The sequence below is a fragment of the Fusarium redolens genome, assembly GCF_020744475.1.
Source record: "Fusarium redolens strain MPI-CAGE-AT-0023 chromosome Unknown BKA55scaffold_3, whole genome shotgun sequence".
NCBI classification, from domain to species: domain Eukaryota; kingdom Fungi; phylum Ascomycota; class Sordariomycetes; order Hypocreales; family Nectriaceae; genus Fusarium; species Fusarium redolens.
The window spans coordinates 37,538-51,740 of record NW_025763666.1 but is presented as its reverse complement, the minus strand read 5'-3'; the positions used below and the strand labels follow the sequence as shown (position 1 = coordinate 51,740).

The following is a 14,203-nucleotide window of genomic DNA, read 5'->3' as shown; positions in this document are numbered from 1 at the left end:
TGCTTTGCTACCTACCCTTGTCAATATCCCCTTCGCCGATGCTGTAGCTACAAGATCTTCTCCAAGTTCAACCTCAAACTCAGCCACATATAAAGCCACACATATAATAACAGTCTGGCCAGCATTAATAAAAGAGCCAGCGTGGCGGATCACACTCACTGACTGAACCTACCCCTGCCCCTCGACCAGACTGGACCAGTCTGGAACAAGCCAACGACACGTTCCCCAATCGTTCAATCAATCCAATCTCCTTTCAGACGCAGCGATAACCAATTCAAATCAAACCTCATTTGTCTCTGGCATTCTTTGTTGCGCATCTACCGTTAACTTAGCTCTCAGCCTCTCTCTAGTCTTTTTCTCCATTTAGTACCGCCCCGAGGCTTCGCGACACTTTAATTCTCTCTACACATTGCGCTTTCGACCAACTTCTTCGATTCGAATCGTCAAAAAGTACTCCTTTCTAATTATCCTGCTATTCGTCCGCGTCACCCCTCGACGTTCCCTTCCGCCTGCGCTGCCAACCGAGACCTTATCCGGACCCTTCCACATCGACGTTCAACATTCACAACTCGACACATCTCCAGTGAAACACAAGTCGCATAGGTGGCATATTTATCGCTGCTATAACACCGATCCCCCGACTCTTTTCGAGACACGAAGCCGCGCTGGCCGCAGTCTGACATCTCCGCTTTTATCCTTAACCCCTCTTAATTTGGCCACCATGGCTGTCGCATCTATTCAAGACCGAACCTCTGAGTTCAAGTCGGTACTCGCACAAGCACAGCGAAAACAATCCTCCTCAAAAGTCGGCTCTCAGCGCCGGTCTCTATTGACCGATGCGCAAAAAGATGCCGCCAACGGTCATGCTGGAGGTCCCCCAAGACGATCCGAGTTCGCCCGGAAGGCTGCTGAAATTGGACGTGGCATCTCTGCGACTATGGGCAAGTTGGAGAAGCTAGCTCAATGTGAGTATCATTCACCAATCTGGAGGCGCGAATGCCCGGCGTAGTTCATAATTCTAACCTGAAGAAATAGTGGCGAAGCGACGAACCCTTTTCGACGACCGTCCCGTGGAAATCAATGAGCTTACTTTCGTCATCAAGCAAGATCTTTCGTCTCTGAACCAGCAAATTGGAGCTCTTCAAACACTCACCAAGCAACAACACCCCAAGGCCGATCAGGAGGGCGAGCACAACAAGAACGTTGTCTACCTACTACAAGGCAAACTTACTGATGTCTCGGTCAACTTCAAGGACGTTCTTGAGGCCAGAACCAAGAACATCCAGGCATCGCGATCGAGAACCGAGAACTTCATCTCCTCCGTGTCGCAACATGCGCAACCATCAATTCAACAGTCGGCTTCTCCTCTCTACGGAACACCAGCTCGCAACTCACCCGCGCCGGGAGCCCAAGATACTCTGTCTCTCAACCCCGTCGGCGATCAACAGTTGCTGATGATGGAAGAGGCACAGCCTTCCAACACATATATCCAACAACGAGGCGAAGCGATTGAAGCGATTGAGAAGACCATCGGCGAGCTTGGCAGTATTTTTGGACAACTAGCTACCATGGTTTCAGAACAAAGCGAGATGATCCAGCGCATTGATGCCAACACAGAAGATGTGGTCGATAACGTCGAAGGAGCACAGCGAGAACTTCTCAAGTACTGGAACAGAGTATCAAGCAACAGGATGTTGATTGCCAAGATGTTTGGAACGCTAATGATTTTCTTCCTGTAAGTTCACCTTTCGTCTCCAGGACACTACCAAGACTACCGTCAAAGGTGATTAGCAGTTACTAACAAACTTGTAGGATTTGGGTTCTTGTTTCGGGCTAAACCTTGACGACGAAACGCAACACAAGACACGAGAAAAAGAGGCGGGCGCAGAAAAACTTGGACCAAGGAAGGGAGTTTACGGCACATGTTTTGTTGTAATGGGGTACTATTCGATAGGTGCACTTCCTTTCCATATGTACGTATGTTTGTACCTTATACTTTGTAGTCGTTTTTTCTTAGAGATGGATTGGAACGACGTAGCATAGAGAGAAGGGTCTTGCAGGAAGACTCGTCGATGGCTCATGTTGGGGGTTTCAGGATTGATAATGAATCAGTAGATCCTCAATTGCATAGACTTACGAATTGAGTGACAAAGTATCAGGCATATTCGTGAACAGTGGGATTGTTTGTGATTGGTGTCATGGCTTGACAGTGGGCGATAGCTACAACCCCCACGCTGATGGGAGAGGTATCAAGGCTGGGATATGAGATATAGCCGGTATAGCATCACCAGTCAAGAATATATAAAGAGGCAGAGTCGGCCATCGGCCCTTGAGCTTTTCCTACTCAATTTCTAGCATATAACCAAGTGTAGACATTTCCCGGCATTCTCTGAAAGGGCAATAACTCCGTAAACAATATCTTTCAACCTTTGGGGGCATCGTCGGCCGGAGTTCTCACCGACCTCTCTACCACTCCAAGTTAGCCTCAACTCACCATCTCAAGCCTCGGAGCAACCCCACCCCGAGAAATCTCCATCGACCAGCGCTTTTCCGTGCAAACTGCACCCCAAACTTGCTCTAAGAGGCAAAAATGCCCCTCGAGCTCGGTGACATGCCTAGCGTTTGGCGGGGTTCACCCCGCAAAGATGAGCGTAGATTGGGGGGGTTTTATCGAAGAATAATAGAGTAGCTCGGTAGATTAAGCTACGTAGGCATGAGGGGCATTGGGTGATGTTCATGATGTGGCAGCGGTTTATAACCTGCAGGTCTCCCGCTTCTGTACGTGTTTCTTCTCTCGTGTTTTGTTCTAGATCTCTCTCATCTTCTTCACGATATTCATTGTCTTACAAGATTCACACAATGGCTCCCTCTACTTTCAAGCTTAACACTGGCCAGGAGATTCCTGCCCTTGGTCTCGGTGCGTTGTTTTCACATGTTTCTACCTTAGAAAGCTCAATTGACTGACTCTTGTTATTTGTAGGTACCTGGCAGTCTCCCGCTGGCGAGGTCGAGAAGGCCGTTGCATATGCCCTCAAGGACGGTTACAAGCTGATCGACTGCGCCTACTGCTATGGAAACGAGGAGGAGGTCGGTGCTGGTCTCAAGGCTGCTTTCGAGGCTGGTGTAAAGCGTGAGGACATCTTTGTTGTCACCAAGGTCTGGGCTACTTACAACACCCGTCCTGAGCTTGGTCTGGACAAGAGCTTGAAGGCTCTTGGTCTTGACTATGTTGATCTTTTCCTGGTGGTAAGTTACTAGTCAGAAGATCTGTTGGGTTTATATGCTAAACAGTCATAGCACTGGCCTCTTCTCCTCAACCCTGAGGGTAACGATGACAAGTTCCCCAAGAAGCCTGACGGCTCCCGAGATGTTATCCGAGACTACAACCACGTCGATGGCTGGAAGCTCATGGAGAAGCTCCCTGCTACCGGCAAGACTCGCGGTGTCGGTGTCTGCAACGTATGTCCTCACACGTTCAGTTCGTCAGGTCTCAGCTAACATTCGGTATAGTACAGCAAGAAGTACCTCGAGGAGCTTCTGCCTCACGCCACCATCGTCCCCGCCGTTAACCAGATCGAGAACCACCCCAGTCTGCCTCAGCAGGAGATTGTCGACTTCTGCAAGGAGAAGGGTATTCACATTGAGGCCTATAGTCCCTTTGGCAGCACTGGTGGTCCCGTCATGACTGCTGAGCCTGTTGTCAAGATTGCTGAGAAGAAGGGTGTTTCCGCCTCTACTGTCCTCCTCAGCTACCACGGTAAGTTTCATAAGATTACTTTTCAAGGAGGTCTTGCTAACATATATTTAGTCGCCCGTGGAAGCACCGTCCTCGCCAAGTCAGTCACCCCCGAGCGCATCACTGCCAACAAGACCATTGTCGACCTTGACGACGAGGACATGAAGGCCCTGAACGACTACTCAGAGGACCTCGTGAAGAAGGGTGAGGTGAAGCGATATGTTTACCCTCCTTTCGGAATCGACTTCGGGTTCCCCGACAAGTCATGAATCAAAGGTCGGCTATAGTTATATGACATTGGGATGAAGGACGAGATATGATAAAAGCGGCATTAAATGACATTGCATCTATAATAGATCAGAAGCTCAAGTTAGCTTCATAAATAGAAAAAGTTAAAGTCTTGAAGAATGTTCGAATTTGTTCCATGTGCTAGTCCTTGCATTGAAGTTTTAGTGTCATGATACTTCGAGATTCAAGCCGTAGGATACACTCCTAGATCGGAGTACGATGAGAACTGCCAGACGAGATGCCGAGTTTGGACTAGAACTGCTGGTGTTTCGAATTTAGCATGTCCAATAACTTGTCATTTTGTTTGAGTCTTGACGAGAAGTTTTGTGCTTGTTAAGTATGCAACTCTCTAACACCCTCGCCATGGGCATGTTCACTCGTCAGTCAAACATGTGAAGTATGACAGTGAGAAAACTTAGAGTAATTATCACAATTAGTTAAATGTCTCATCATTTTGCTAGAAATCAGGTATCTATAATCCCCAAGACCCCATACAACACGCCTTTTACCCCGTTCATGAATACCTCACTCGTAGACTCACACAACCATTATTGGTTTACAACCGACCTTTTAGTCATTTTTCACTGAAGTCCACCACAACCTTAATAACAAGGTTACCTTGTTCGTCTCTCACTTTGCCAGCCATCTTGAAAGCATCTTCAATATTCTCCATGCCCTTGTATCTTTGAGTGACCAGACGGCTCACGTCAGGCATGTTGGCAGGAGGATTGGCTAAGAGCTCAATGATCTCCTTGTATGTGTTGGCGTAACGGAAGACACCCACGATGTCTACTTCGCGAAGAGCAGCAGCAGACATAGGGATGGTAAGGACAGGAGTTCCCATGCCAATGATCATGACCTTGCCTCCAGGCTTGGTAGCGTAGATAGCTGTTTGCACACAGGTTTCTACACCAGTGCACTCGTACACAGCTGTGACCTCACCGACAGCCTCTCCGTTGACCTGTGTCTCTTTCACCATAGCAGCAACCTTTTGAGCAAAGGCAAGCTTGTCCTCGATAGTTTGTGGGCGCTCCATGGGGACGACGACTGAAGCATCGGCGAAACCGTTGTTGATGGCAAAGTCAAGACGATCCTTGAGAATATCGGCGATGATGATGGTCCTGGCTTGATCAGCCTTTGCGACAGCGGCTGCTAGAAGACCGACAGCACCGGCGCCGAGGACGAGGACTGTTGAGCCCTTGGGAAGGGCTGCGCGGTCTCGGGCGTGCATTGCGACTGAGAGAGGCTCCACGAGAGCGCCGAGATCGAGAGTGACATGTTCAGGCATTCTGAGCCAAAGTCAGTACATTCCTCAACTCACAACGCTTCAATTGTCTTACTTGTGACACCACTTAGCAGGGTGATTGATTCTCTCTTGTAGAGTTCCCTGCGCATGAGGATTGGCCTTCGCCGAGCTACGGAACTTCATTCCACGGCAGATGTTGTAACGACCCTCACCGCAGAGCTCACAAGCCTCACAAGGTAGACCGACCTCAAGAGCGACATGGTCGCCAGGCTTGAGATGTGTAACTTCTGAGCCAACGGCTACGACTGTGCCTGCGGACTCGTGGCCGAGAGTAAGAGGTTCGCGAACGATGATGTCGCCGTTGCGGAAGTGGTTGTAGTAGTGAAGATCGGAGCCGCAGAGGCCGGTTGACTTGACGGCGACTTGGACTTCGTTGCTTGAGGGTTGAGGAAGTTCACGCTCTTCCTATCAGTTGAATCAGTTGATTGTCTTGGACGCAATTGAGTTAATGGTGCTTACCAGACGGAGATCCTTCTCTCCATGAAGGACGGAGGCCTTGACACGATCAGTTGCCATGATGAAGGTATGAGAGAGGTGAGAGTGGTGATATGACGATGAGAATGATTAAAGATGAGCAATTGGTGACTTGTTGTTACAGAAATATGCAAGAAATGTCGAAATGTTACAGATGCAAAAGTTATTGGAAGATCATGGATCAAGATGAGAGCGAGAGGTGGGTTAGTAAAAGGCGGAAACAGAAAAGGACATTCAAGCCAGGGCCGATGTCGACCAAATATCGGATTGGACAGAAGCTATTCGACTATAACACTCCGTTATTGACCCAAGTAAGCTACTTCGTTGAGTACCATCGCGGAGAGAGGACCGAGATGACCTCGGAAAAGGCGCCCCACGATAGCATTGAATGCCCCGCGACGAGACCGTCCCATGACGTCCAATGCCCCCATGACAGCAAAAAAGGAAGAGAGAATCTTTATCCGCAGTGGTAGAACCAGTGCTAGCGTGCCCCCACTGCCCTGTATCCCGCGGGGTGAAGCGCTAAAGATTGAGCCGTTGGGTTAGGATGATCCACTGTGTTGGAGATGTTGGAGAAGCCCAGGGAGGAAATGTTGGCCGATTCATGAGCCGGATGAAGAGAAGTGACAAGATGTGTCTCTACAGAGGATTTATCCTGCATTGGATTACTTATAAGATGGTAGCAGGTACTTGTCTGAGCTGAAGTATCAAGAGCCAATGCGACCAGTCTGTAAAGATATCTCATGATACAGAATCACCCCTCTGCGGGGATCTCGAAAGCTCGTCTTCGGCCTTCTCTCCGATCATCACAAGCCGGTTGAATGTAAACCTACAAGTAAACCTGCATTACAAACAAATAATCAATTGGCCAGTTCTAGTCCGGTCCAGTTCACCTAATTAGAACCAATCCGGCTCCTCCTAAGTCGGAGCTCAAGAGTTAACCCCTCGGTCATTAATAGCGTAGCACCCCATCCATCTCATGGTGGAACTGACTGCCCCTCGTTGAATGAACCCAAAAAACGTCGATTGCTCACGACGTCAGTAATCTACACGCTAATACTGCCAAAATGTCAGCTTCTTTCTTCTCCCTTGAGGGCCAAACTGCTCTTGTAACTGGTGGTACTCGCGGTATTGGCCAGGCTGTAGCAATTGGTCTTGCTGAAGCTGGTGCGGATATTATTCTTGTTCAGGTATGGAACGTCTCATGATGAGGCCAGAACTTGAGACTAACTGGACATACAGCGAGATACTACATCACAGTCAACAAAAGAGTCGATCGAGAAGCTTGGTCGCAAGGCTTTCATCTATACTGCCGATCTATCATCTCAAGAATCTGTTGCTGGCCTTGTGCCCAAGGTCTTGGCCGATGGACACCAGATTCGCATCTTGGTGAACTGCGCTGGCATTCAGCGGCGACACCCTTGTGAAGTCTTCCCTGACAGCGACTTTAATGAGGTATGAAATGTCAATCTCTGTTACATAATGTATCTAACGAGCTACAGGTCATTCAAGTAAACCTCAACTCCGTCTTCACCCTCTGCCGTGACGTCGGCGCACACATGCTCAACCTCGAACCCTCTCCCATCACCGGCCGTCGCGGCAGCATCATCAACTTCGCCTCCCTTCTCACCTTCCAAGGCGGTTTCACTGTCCCCGCCTACGCCGCATCCAAGGGTGCTGTAGGCCAAGTCACCAAGAGTTTCGCCAACGAGTGGACCTCAAGGGGTATCACGGTGAACGCCATTGCTCCCGGTTACATCGCTACCGACATGAACGAGGCTCTTCTTGCGAACCCAGAGCGTCTTGCTAGTATTACTTCGCGAATTCCCGCGGGTAACTGGGGTTCACCGGATGACTTCAAGGGTACGGCTGTGTATCTGGCGAGTAAGGCTAGTGGGTATGTGAGTGGACATGTGTTGGTTGTTGATGGCGGTTGGATGGGCCGATAAACGATGCGTTCGAAGGTGGTCTCTGAAGCAAGCTTGAAAATAGATTATAATATAATATCTTCGACGTTTTTACAAAGTTGGAATGTTGAGTGATTAACGACGGGCGCGAACAAGTCTTCGCTTGGCCAAGCGAAGGGAACCGCTTGGGTCGATGAATGTCGTGACTCGGTTTGTGAGATGCCTGGCGATATGGAAAGCATTCGGGTTCTTGGATCGAACACTGCAGCAATCAACTTGGCAAGTATTCGACAGTATCAGGTTATCACCTACAGTGATTGCAAGGCCGCGATTCGGACTTTGATAAACGAATGGCTCAGCTCGTCGGACATTTTGATGCTGACTTGGGGATTTCGAGGAAGAGACTTTGGAGCACTGGTCAAGACTTGACGAGACTGAAAGCTTTTCAACTGGTCCATTGTAACTAACAATTCGGGTTTTAAAGCAGGTTTACGCGCATACTTATTGCCCATTTGCATGTGCTTCGAATCGGAAGCCGAATATGGAACCTCACTCAGCTGAGGATTCATGTCATACAACAGCTTACATGGATTTCCCCCGAACGTCTCGGGGTTACCAGTAAGATCTCGCTCATATCCGCCGCTCGATAACTGTATAAACAGTGCAAGAAATGTCGTCTATATTCTCCGTCGAGATCTACCTCTAAATCCACCCAATATCGTGTCCTCTTTAGATTTTGCTTCCTGCGCCATGCGAAACCGCATCAGTCTCTGTGCAACGCACGTGAACGACAACAAAAGGAAACATGCGCATGCGCCACGCATACACATTTCATAATATCGTAGAATTACTTAATGAAATCACTGGGATTTACTCTTTGATCCTTCATAGTAGTGGGCCATCTGCAAGCCGGCTCGTCGGAAGCCGCACTTGACGTAGAAACCCTCGTTGGCTTCGCTGCAGTCGAGAATGCTCTTGTAGCAACCGACTTGCTCGGCGATGTGGTCGAGGGCTTGTATGATTCGGAGACCGAGCTTCTTGCCCTGTTGGTCCTTTGCGACGGCGATATCTTCGATGTGGCCTACAGCGCCCAGGCTGTGAATGCTACAGACTGTTAGCGATTGTTTGAAAGAGATTGGAGGCCATTGACTTACAACTTGCGCTCAGTGATCAAGGCACCGGTTCCAACAACAGGCTTATCACCTCGCGAGGTGTCCTCAATGATGATAATGTAGTAACTGCCAGCAGCAAGCATGTCATCGTACTGCTTGGCAAAGTCGGCTTCGGTGATGTCGCCAACAGTGGTCAAAACGCGCAGACAGTCGAGGAAACCGCTGGTAAAGTCGGACTTTCGCAGAGCGCGCAGAGTATATCCCTCGGGGAGAGCGGCGCTGACTTCAGCGGAGAGGAGGTTGGCGCTGAACATGCCTTCTTGAGCCATGGCGGTGTCGGTGTCGATATGGCGGGGGATTGTTTTTGGCGGGGTTGTTATCGAGGGGCGCGGGATATGGACTTTGTTTGTTAACAAAGATATTCAAAAAGAGCAATTGAAGAGAGAGAGAGAGAGAGAGAACCAAAAGGATATGTGTAAAGTTGAGATATTATCGATGTAAGATCTAGAGGTGATTTCGTCTTTTTCCGTTTCAGACAGAATGGGCGGAGTCTTGAGCTGAGCTTGGCTTGTCCTTTCCCGTACCTTTTGTGTTAGTGCCCCCCACTGGTTCTATATCGGTGACAATTTACCATCATCGCTCAGGGGTCAGCCATTCACAGCCTCAAGGCGATCCCGAAAACTAAAAAGGAGCTTCAGAGGGCAAAAAGTGTGGTTCCGCCCGGGATCGAACCGGGGACCTTCTCGGTGTTAACGAGATGCCATAACCAACTAGACCACGGAACCGAGGTACTTGATTGGATGGGAGTGAGAGAATCAGTTGGAGCTCAAGATTGTGCTGGTGGCGGCGGCGATGAAGCTGTTGTGAAGTTGTTCCATGGTTCACTTATACGGGTGGAAGGAAAGTTCCAATCTTATCTATCAGCCAGATAGATGCGTCAAGGGGCCTCTCCTAGTAACTCCATTACATAAATTGAAGCAATGCAGTCCATGCTGTGGTTCTAGCAATGTCCACGTTGTGCGATACTGGCGGTGACAATAACATCAGGAACACAAACGGTCGCCGCACCAGATGGTCCCTTCTATTTACTTGAGTCAAATCACATGCTTGAAACCTGACATGAATAGATTGAGAGGCGTTTTAGTTATTAGCATCAGTCTTGTCAGGCTTCAAAGATAAGTTACACGCTGAATCCATGTCTCAAAGTTCCGCTGTTTTGTTTCTCATCGCCAATAATTCGCGTCTAAAGTCCAATGACTGATTGTTTACTGAAGACATTCGCCAATCCTATTATCTTCTGAGGCATGAAGGGTCGCATCAAGAGATTGAATGTTTTAGACACTCGAAATTGGATGGCTTCTAGGCCCTGATAATCGGTATCAGATACTTTACAAACTCGGAATATTCTGCTTGACACCATTACGATAGCGCTGTAACATCAAGGTCCTGATCAGGTACAAAACTCGATTTACAAGGCGAATTATAGCGACGCGATTAGACACTAATTATCTGCTAAAAGAGCAAGGATTTAAATTGATGAGTTGTCAAGCATCAAGTCTTGGCAGGTACAGGCTCCTTTATCATGCAATCACATGCAAATCTGTTTCACATCTCGTCATCTCTGTCTCTCTCTCTTATTCCCTGTATTCTTTCATGTCGTCCAACCAGGCTCACAAGCGACATGTCATTAGTTCTTTGCCACGTTCTTATTTACATTCCGGCCATGTAATTGGTGTTATTCGTGGCCACCCTTCAGTGTGTTCCATGTGTTGGGATTCACGACGCTAAAGTTGAACTACTCAAACTTCGCTCAAACCTCGTCTCAAAATACGCCAGAAACACTTTGACCTCTCGTTTGTGGTTATTCCATTAACAAACATTCAACGTTTATGCTAGTATCGTTGAACTACAACTATCCCGCCATATCCACCCTACTTTCGCCCCTCAACACCATTACGATCGGGCTTCAATGACAACCACTTCGCCATGGATAACAAAAGCATCATATCGGCCGAGGACCTACCTACACAGCCAGGCCGAACACTACTCCCCTCACCAGTAGCTCAAGCCGTTAGTCTTGCAACACGGTCAACATGCTTAGCTATTCGTCTCAGTTCCAGGGCCGGATCTTACGGTCTAAGTGCTGCAAAGGTAACCACTTTGTCTTCATTGGAACTTGCTCGCAGCATGGTCGAAACTGTTTTATCACAAGCAGGAAGAGAAACACTCTCGCGGTCACAAAGCTATATGTCTACCGTTGAAGCCGAGTCCATCATCGAACGAAGTTTCGAGCATCTTCATCATGCCATGTCCCAGGCCGTCTTTTGGACAAGTGCAGGTTTTCATTTCACAAGTACAACTTTCTCCATGGCTTCGGGGATATCGCAACTACTTCTGTCTTCACTCGATCAGATCTTCGGCTCAACTGATTCGTCTCGAGCCATTGCGAGCATTGTCACCCTGATTAGACGGGAGTTTCACGATCCCGCCACCGGCATCCATGGCGATACTGTTGGTATGATGGACCTTGTGCTTGGGCTATGTGCTCTGGCATACCTACAAAGGTGGTCCTGGAAGATGGTCGAAGAGGAAAAAAGACGGCAGGACTCCGAAGAAATAATATGGGACGTCGTTGTGTTAAATGATGGCGAACGTGTCGACATTCAAGATCGTATTACTCGAACACCAGTCTTCACGAGGCCAGCCAGTTCAACATCTCGAGACGCCAGTCCTACCAAGCTCGAGCAAGCCGTCATTGGTTCTCAATCTGCACCTTTTCAAGAGGAAGAAGCTGTCATCGACCAGCTCAAAGATGAAATGGTCAAGAAACTCCCTCCCGACACCTCCGTTTCCATTTCCAACACAGTGTCATCGACACAAACAGTTACCATTGACGTTGATGGACCTCGCCCATTCCCTCTACCCTTACTACCAGGTGCCGAGGTTATCGAGACCAAGGGATTTAGTAATCAGGCAGGCCGTCGCACCAGTCAAATACTGAACGACCCTCCCGAAGCCTCCAGCTACCGTGTTGTCTATAGGCTTGAGAGGTCAAGGACTGGTGACATTTCCTTTCAGGGGTCTCAGGACATGCCTGTCTCTGTTATTGATGTATCAAAAGAGGACCCGGCCCCTGAGGTTCCAGCCAAAGAGCCTCCCCAAGTGCCGAAGAAGACGAGAACAACAGGAGTCAAGTCGCCTCCGCCACAACGTTCAAGGCCCATCAAAGGTACTAACGATCAGGCATCTCGAACTTCTCCTCAGGCCATACAAAAACCTCGAGCCAGTGCAATACGGGATGAAAAGGGGAAGTTCATACGACCAACCTCCGCATCACCACCATCATCGCCAGTAGAGATCAAAACTCCACAACGTGAAGCAAACCAAAAGAGACCACGCGCACCTGTCAACTCCTCACAAGTCACCAACAAGACCAATCCTCCGCGAGAAAGCACTACAACTCCGAGAAGAGTGCTCCCAAAGAGGAAATCAGACTCTTCGACTACTAGTCAGACAAGCGAGAAAAAGACTGGTCTTAGACAGGCACTTCGAGAAGGAAGTCAATCGATTTCCAACATTTGGAACAAGGATTCACCACCTCCAGAAAGCAAACCGAGGCCACAGTCAAGGATATCAACTATCAACAAGACTGGCAACAAACCCATGCACAGTCCGCGCTCCTCCTTGGATCAAAAACGTATCGAGAAGGCGGAGCTTATACCGCGCAACCCTTCTCGTGCCAGCTATGTCTCCGTCCATGAACGTCGTCGAGACTCTATGATATCGCAAACAGATACGTACTCCATCCACTCAGGATATGGCACACCAACCCATTCCCCCAATGTTTCGCTGAGTGGCGCAACATTCGATTCCTCTTGGGTTCAACAAGCCCAAAATGATGGTCTCCTTGCACCTCCTCCAATTTCTGCCGGTTACCGCAGGGTCCTTCGTAAAAGCCCAAGTCTTTGGAGCATGGCATCCAATGATTCGCAATCATCACTGGTCCTTTCATACTACCATCAAAAGAGCGCCTACACAGCGTCAGATGCACTTGGAGGTCTTCGACGTGATGGTATGGTGAATGGGATATTTCCTCAAGCACATGTTCTTCGAAACATCACGAGGTATATGAGGTTCTCGTCTGCATCGTACGGTTCCGCGTTTCTCAAGTTCATGGGCATTTCGAAAGACATGCCCCTATTGAGAGCTTGGGATAGCACCCATACAGATGTCAGGCATTTCGTCCATCATACTGAATCAGACACCCATAGTGTTCTTCTTGCCTCTATTGTTGATCCACAAGGAGGAACGGACTCTAGTGGTTCAACCGGTACTGGCGTTCCTTTGGTACACTACATCTCCCTTGACCATGATGCTAAAGCAGTCGTTCTTGCTTGTCGAGGTACACTGGGTTTTGAGGATGTTCTGGCAGATATGACATGTGATTATGACGTTTTGACGTGGCGTGGTCGAGGCCACAAGGTGCATAAAGGTGTTCATGCTTCAGCTCGTCGTCTTTTATACGGTGGCGATCGCCGCGTGCTGGTTACTCTTCGAGAAGCATTGCTCGAGTTTCCAGATTATGGACTTGTTCTCTGTGGCCATTCCCTTGGGGGCGCAGTGACAGCATTGCTTGGAGTAATGCTTTCTGAACCAAACCCAACAGGCACTGGCTTTGTGACTGCGATTGAGGGACCAGAAAGAACTGTTGGTGATGATCTGTCTGATGGGCTTCTACCCGTTCATTCTACGTTACCACCAAGACGTCCTATACACGTTTATGCTTATGGACCTCCCAGCACTATGTCAGCATCTCTACGCAAGAGGACTCGTGGTCTCATTACAACCGTGGTTCATGGGAACGACATTGTTCCATATTTGTCGCTGGGAGTTCTGCACGACTTTCAGGCAGTTGCACTCGCTTTCAAGAATGACCAACAACAAGCCAAGGCGGAGATACGTCAACGCATATGGCAAGCCTTCCAGACTGGTGTAGCAGATAAGTGGTACGGAGGTTTGCCATCTGTGCCATCAGGAGACTCGTCCAAATGGGGTCATTCCGTGTTACAGGGCCTCAGAGCTGGTATGACGAACCGTAAGCTTGTCCCACCGGGAGAAGTTTTTACCATCGAGACACAACGGGTTTTGAGGCGAGATGCATTCTTACTACCAGAAGAAGATCACATTGGCAAGCCAGCCCAAAGAATTGTAATGAAATATGTCAAGGATGTTGAAGAGCGCTTTAAAGAGCTCAGATTTGGAACGAGCATGCTGATGGATCATAACCCAGCCAGGTATGAAGAAGCCTTGAACAAGCTTCGTGTTGGAGTCGTGTAAGTGTAAGTGGGACTTTATGCTGATGAGTTACGATACGGAATGA

General features: G+C 48.7%; 6 protein-coding genes and 1 non-coding gene across 7 annotated transcripts; 4 read left to right on the top strand and 3 right to left on the bottom strand.

The window, feature by feature from the left end:
- Positions 1–721: 721 nt before the first annotated feature.
- On the top strand, positions 722–1,837 carry BKA55DRAFT_590211 (t-SNARE; the record flags this gene model as incomplete). Its single annotated transcript, XM_046195057.1, has 3 exons — positions 722–965; positions 1,036–1,735; positions 1,813–1,837. 3 exons carry the CDS (start codon positions 722–724, stop codon positions 1,835–1,837), a joined length of 969 nt encoding a protein of 322 aa, XP_046053437.1.
- Positions 1,838–2,859: 1,022 nt separating this feature from the next.
- On the top strand, positions 2,860–4,005 carry BKA55DRAFT_503065 (NADP-dependent oxidoreductase domain-containing protein; the record flags this gene model as incomplete). The annotated part of the gene is made up of 5 exons (XM_046186976.1): positions 2,860–2,917; positions 2,981–3,246; positions 3,298–3,459; positions 3,511–3,757; positions 3,809–4,005. 5 exons carry the CDS (start codon positions 2,860–2,862, stop codon positions 4,003–4,005), a joined length of 930 nt encoding a protein of 309 aa, XP_046053436.1.
- Positions 4,006–4,459: 454 nt separating this feature from the next.
- Positions 4,460–6,197, bottom strand: BKA55DRAFT_635188 (chaperonin 10-like protein). Its single transcript, XM_046197006.1, has 3 exons — positions 5,790–6,197; positions 5,365–5,735; positions 4,460–5,313 (listed from the first exon to the last, which is right to left on the bottom strand). The coding sequence occupies exons 1-3, from the start codon at positions 5,844–5,846 to the stop codon at positions 4,599–4,601; spliced, it is 1,143 nt and encodes a 380-aa protein (XP_046053435.1). The 5' UTR covers positions 5,847–6,197; the 3' UTR covers positions 4,460–4,598.
- A 455-nt stretch (positions 6,198–6,652) lies between these two features.
- BKA55DRAFT_671675 (uncharacterized protein) lies at positions 6,653–8,119 on the top strand. The gene is made up of 4 exons (XM_046197974.1): positions 6,653–6,994; positions 7,047–7,259; positions 7,307–7,973; positions 8,024–8,119. Exons 1-3 carry the CDS (start codon positions 6,872–6,874, stop codon positions 7,751–7,753), a joined length of 783 nt encoding a protein of 260 aa, XP_046053434.1. The 5' UTR covers positions 6,653–6,871; the 3' UTR covers positions 7,754–7,973; positions 8,024–8,119.
- A 452-nt stretch (positions 8,120–8,571) lies between these two features.
- Positions 8,572–9,152, bottom strand: BKA55DRAFT_501947 (acyl-CoA N-acyltransferase; the record flags this gene model as incomplete). Its single annotated transcript, XM_046186877.1, has 2 exons — positions 8,572–8,815; positions 8,866–9,152. 2 exons carry the CDS (start codon positions 9,150–9,152, stop codon positions 8,572–8,574), a joined length of 531 nt encoding a protein of 176 aa, XP_046053433.1.
- A 382-nt stretch (positions 9,153–9,534) lies between these two features.
- Positions 9,535–9,608, bottom strand: BKA55DRAFT_t49. Its single transcript has one exon. It is a non-coding gene; the product is annotated as a tRNA-Val (tRNA).
- A 1,201-nt stretch (positions 9,609–10,809) lies between these two features.
- BKA55DRAFT_502650 (uncharacterized protein) lies at positions 10,810–14,160 on the top strand (the record flags this gene model as incomplete). The annotated part of the gene is made up of 1 exon (XM_046186944.1): positions 10,810–14,160. One exon carries the CDS (start codon positions 10,810–10,812, stop codon positions 14,158–14,160), a length of 3,351 nt encoding a protein of 1,116 aa, XP_046053432.1.
- Positions 14,161–14,203: the final 43 nt, after the last annotated feature.

Bases quoted from the DNA above. Each gene is read 5' to 3' on its own strand.
- BKA55DRAFT_671675 (XM_046197974.1), top strand. From the start codon at position 6,872: ATGTCAGCTTCTTTCTTCTCCCTTGAGGGCCAAACTGCTCTTGTAACT. The intron at 6,995-7,046 runs GTATGGAACGTC...CTGGACATACAG, and splicing joins CGGATATTATTCTTGTTCAG to CGAGATACTACATCACAGTC. The intron at 7,260-7,306 runs GTATGAAATGTC...AACGAGCTACAG, and splicing joins CTGACAGCGACTTTAATGAG to GTCATTCAAGTAAACCTCAA.
- BKA55DRAFT_635188 (XM_046197006.1), bottom strand. From the start codon at position 5,846: ATGGCAACTGATCGTGTCAAGGCCTCCGTCCTTCATGGAGAGAAGGAT. The intron at 5,736-5,789 runs GTAAGCACCATT...TTCAACTGATAG, and splicing joins GAGAGAAGGATCTCCGTCTG to GAAGAGCGTGAACTTCCTCA. The intron at 5,314-5,364 runs GTAAGACAATTG...ACTTTGGCTCAG, and splicing joins CCTGCTAAGTGGTGTCACAA to AATGCCTGAACATGTCACTC.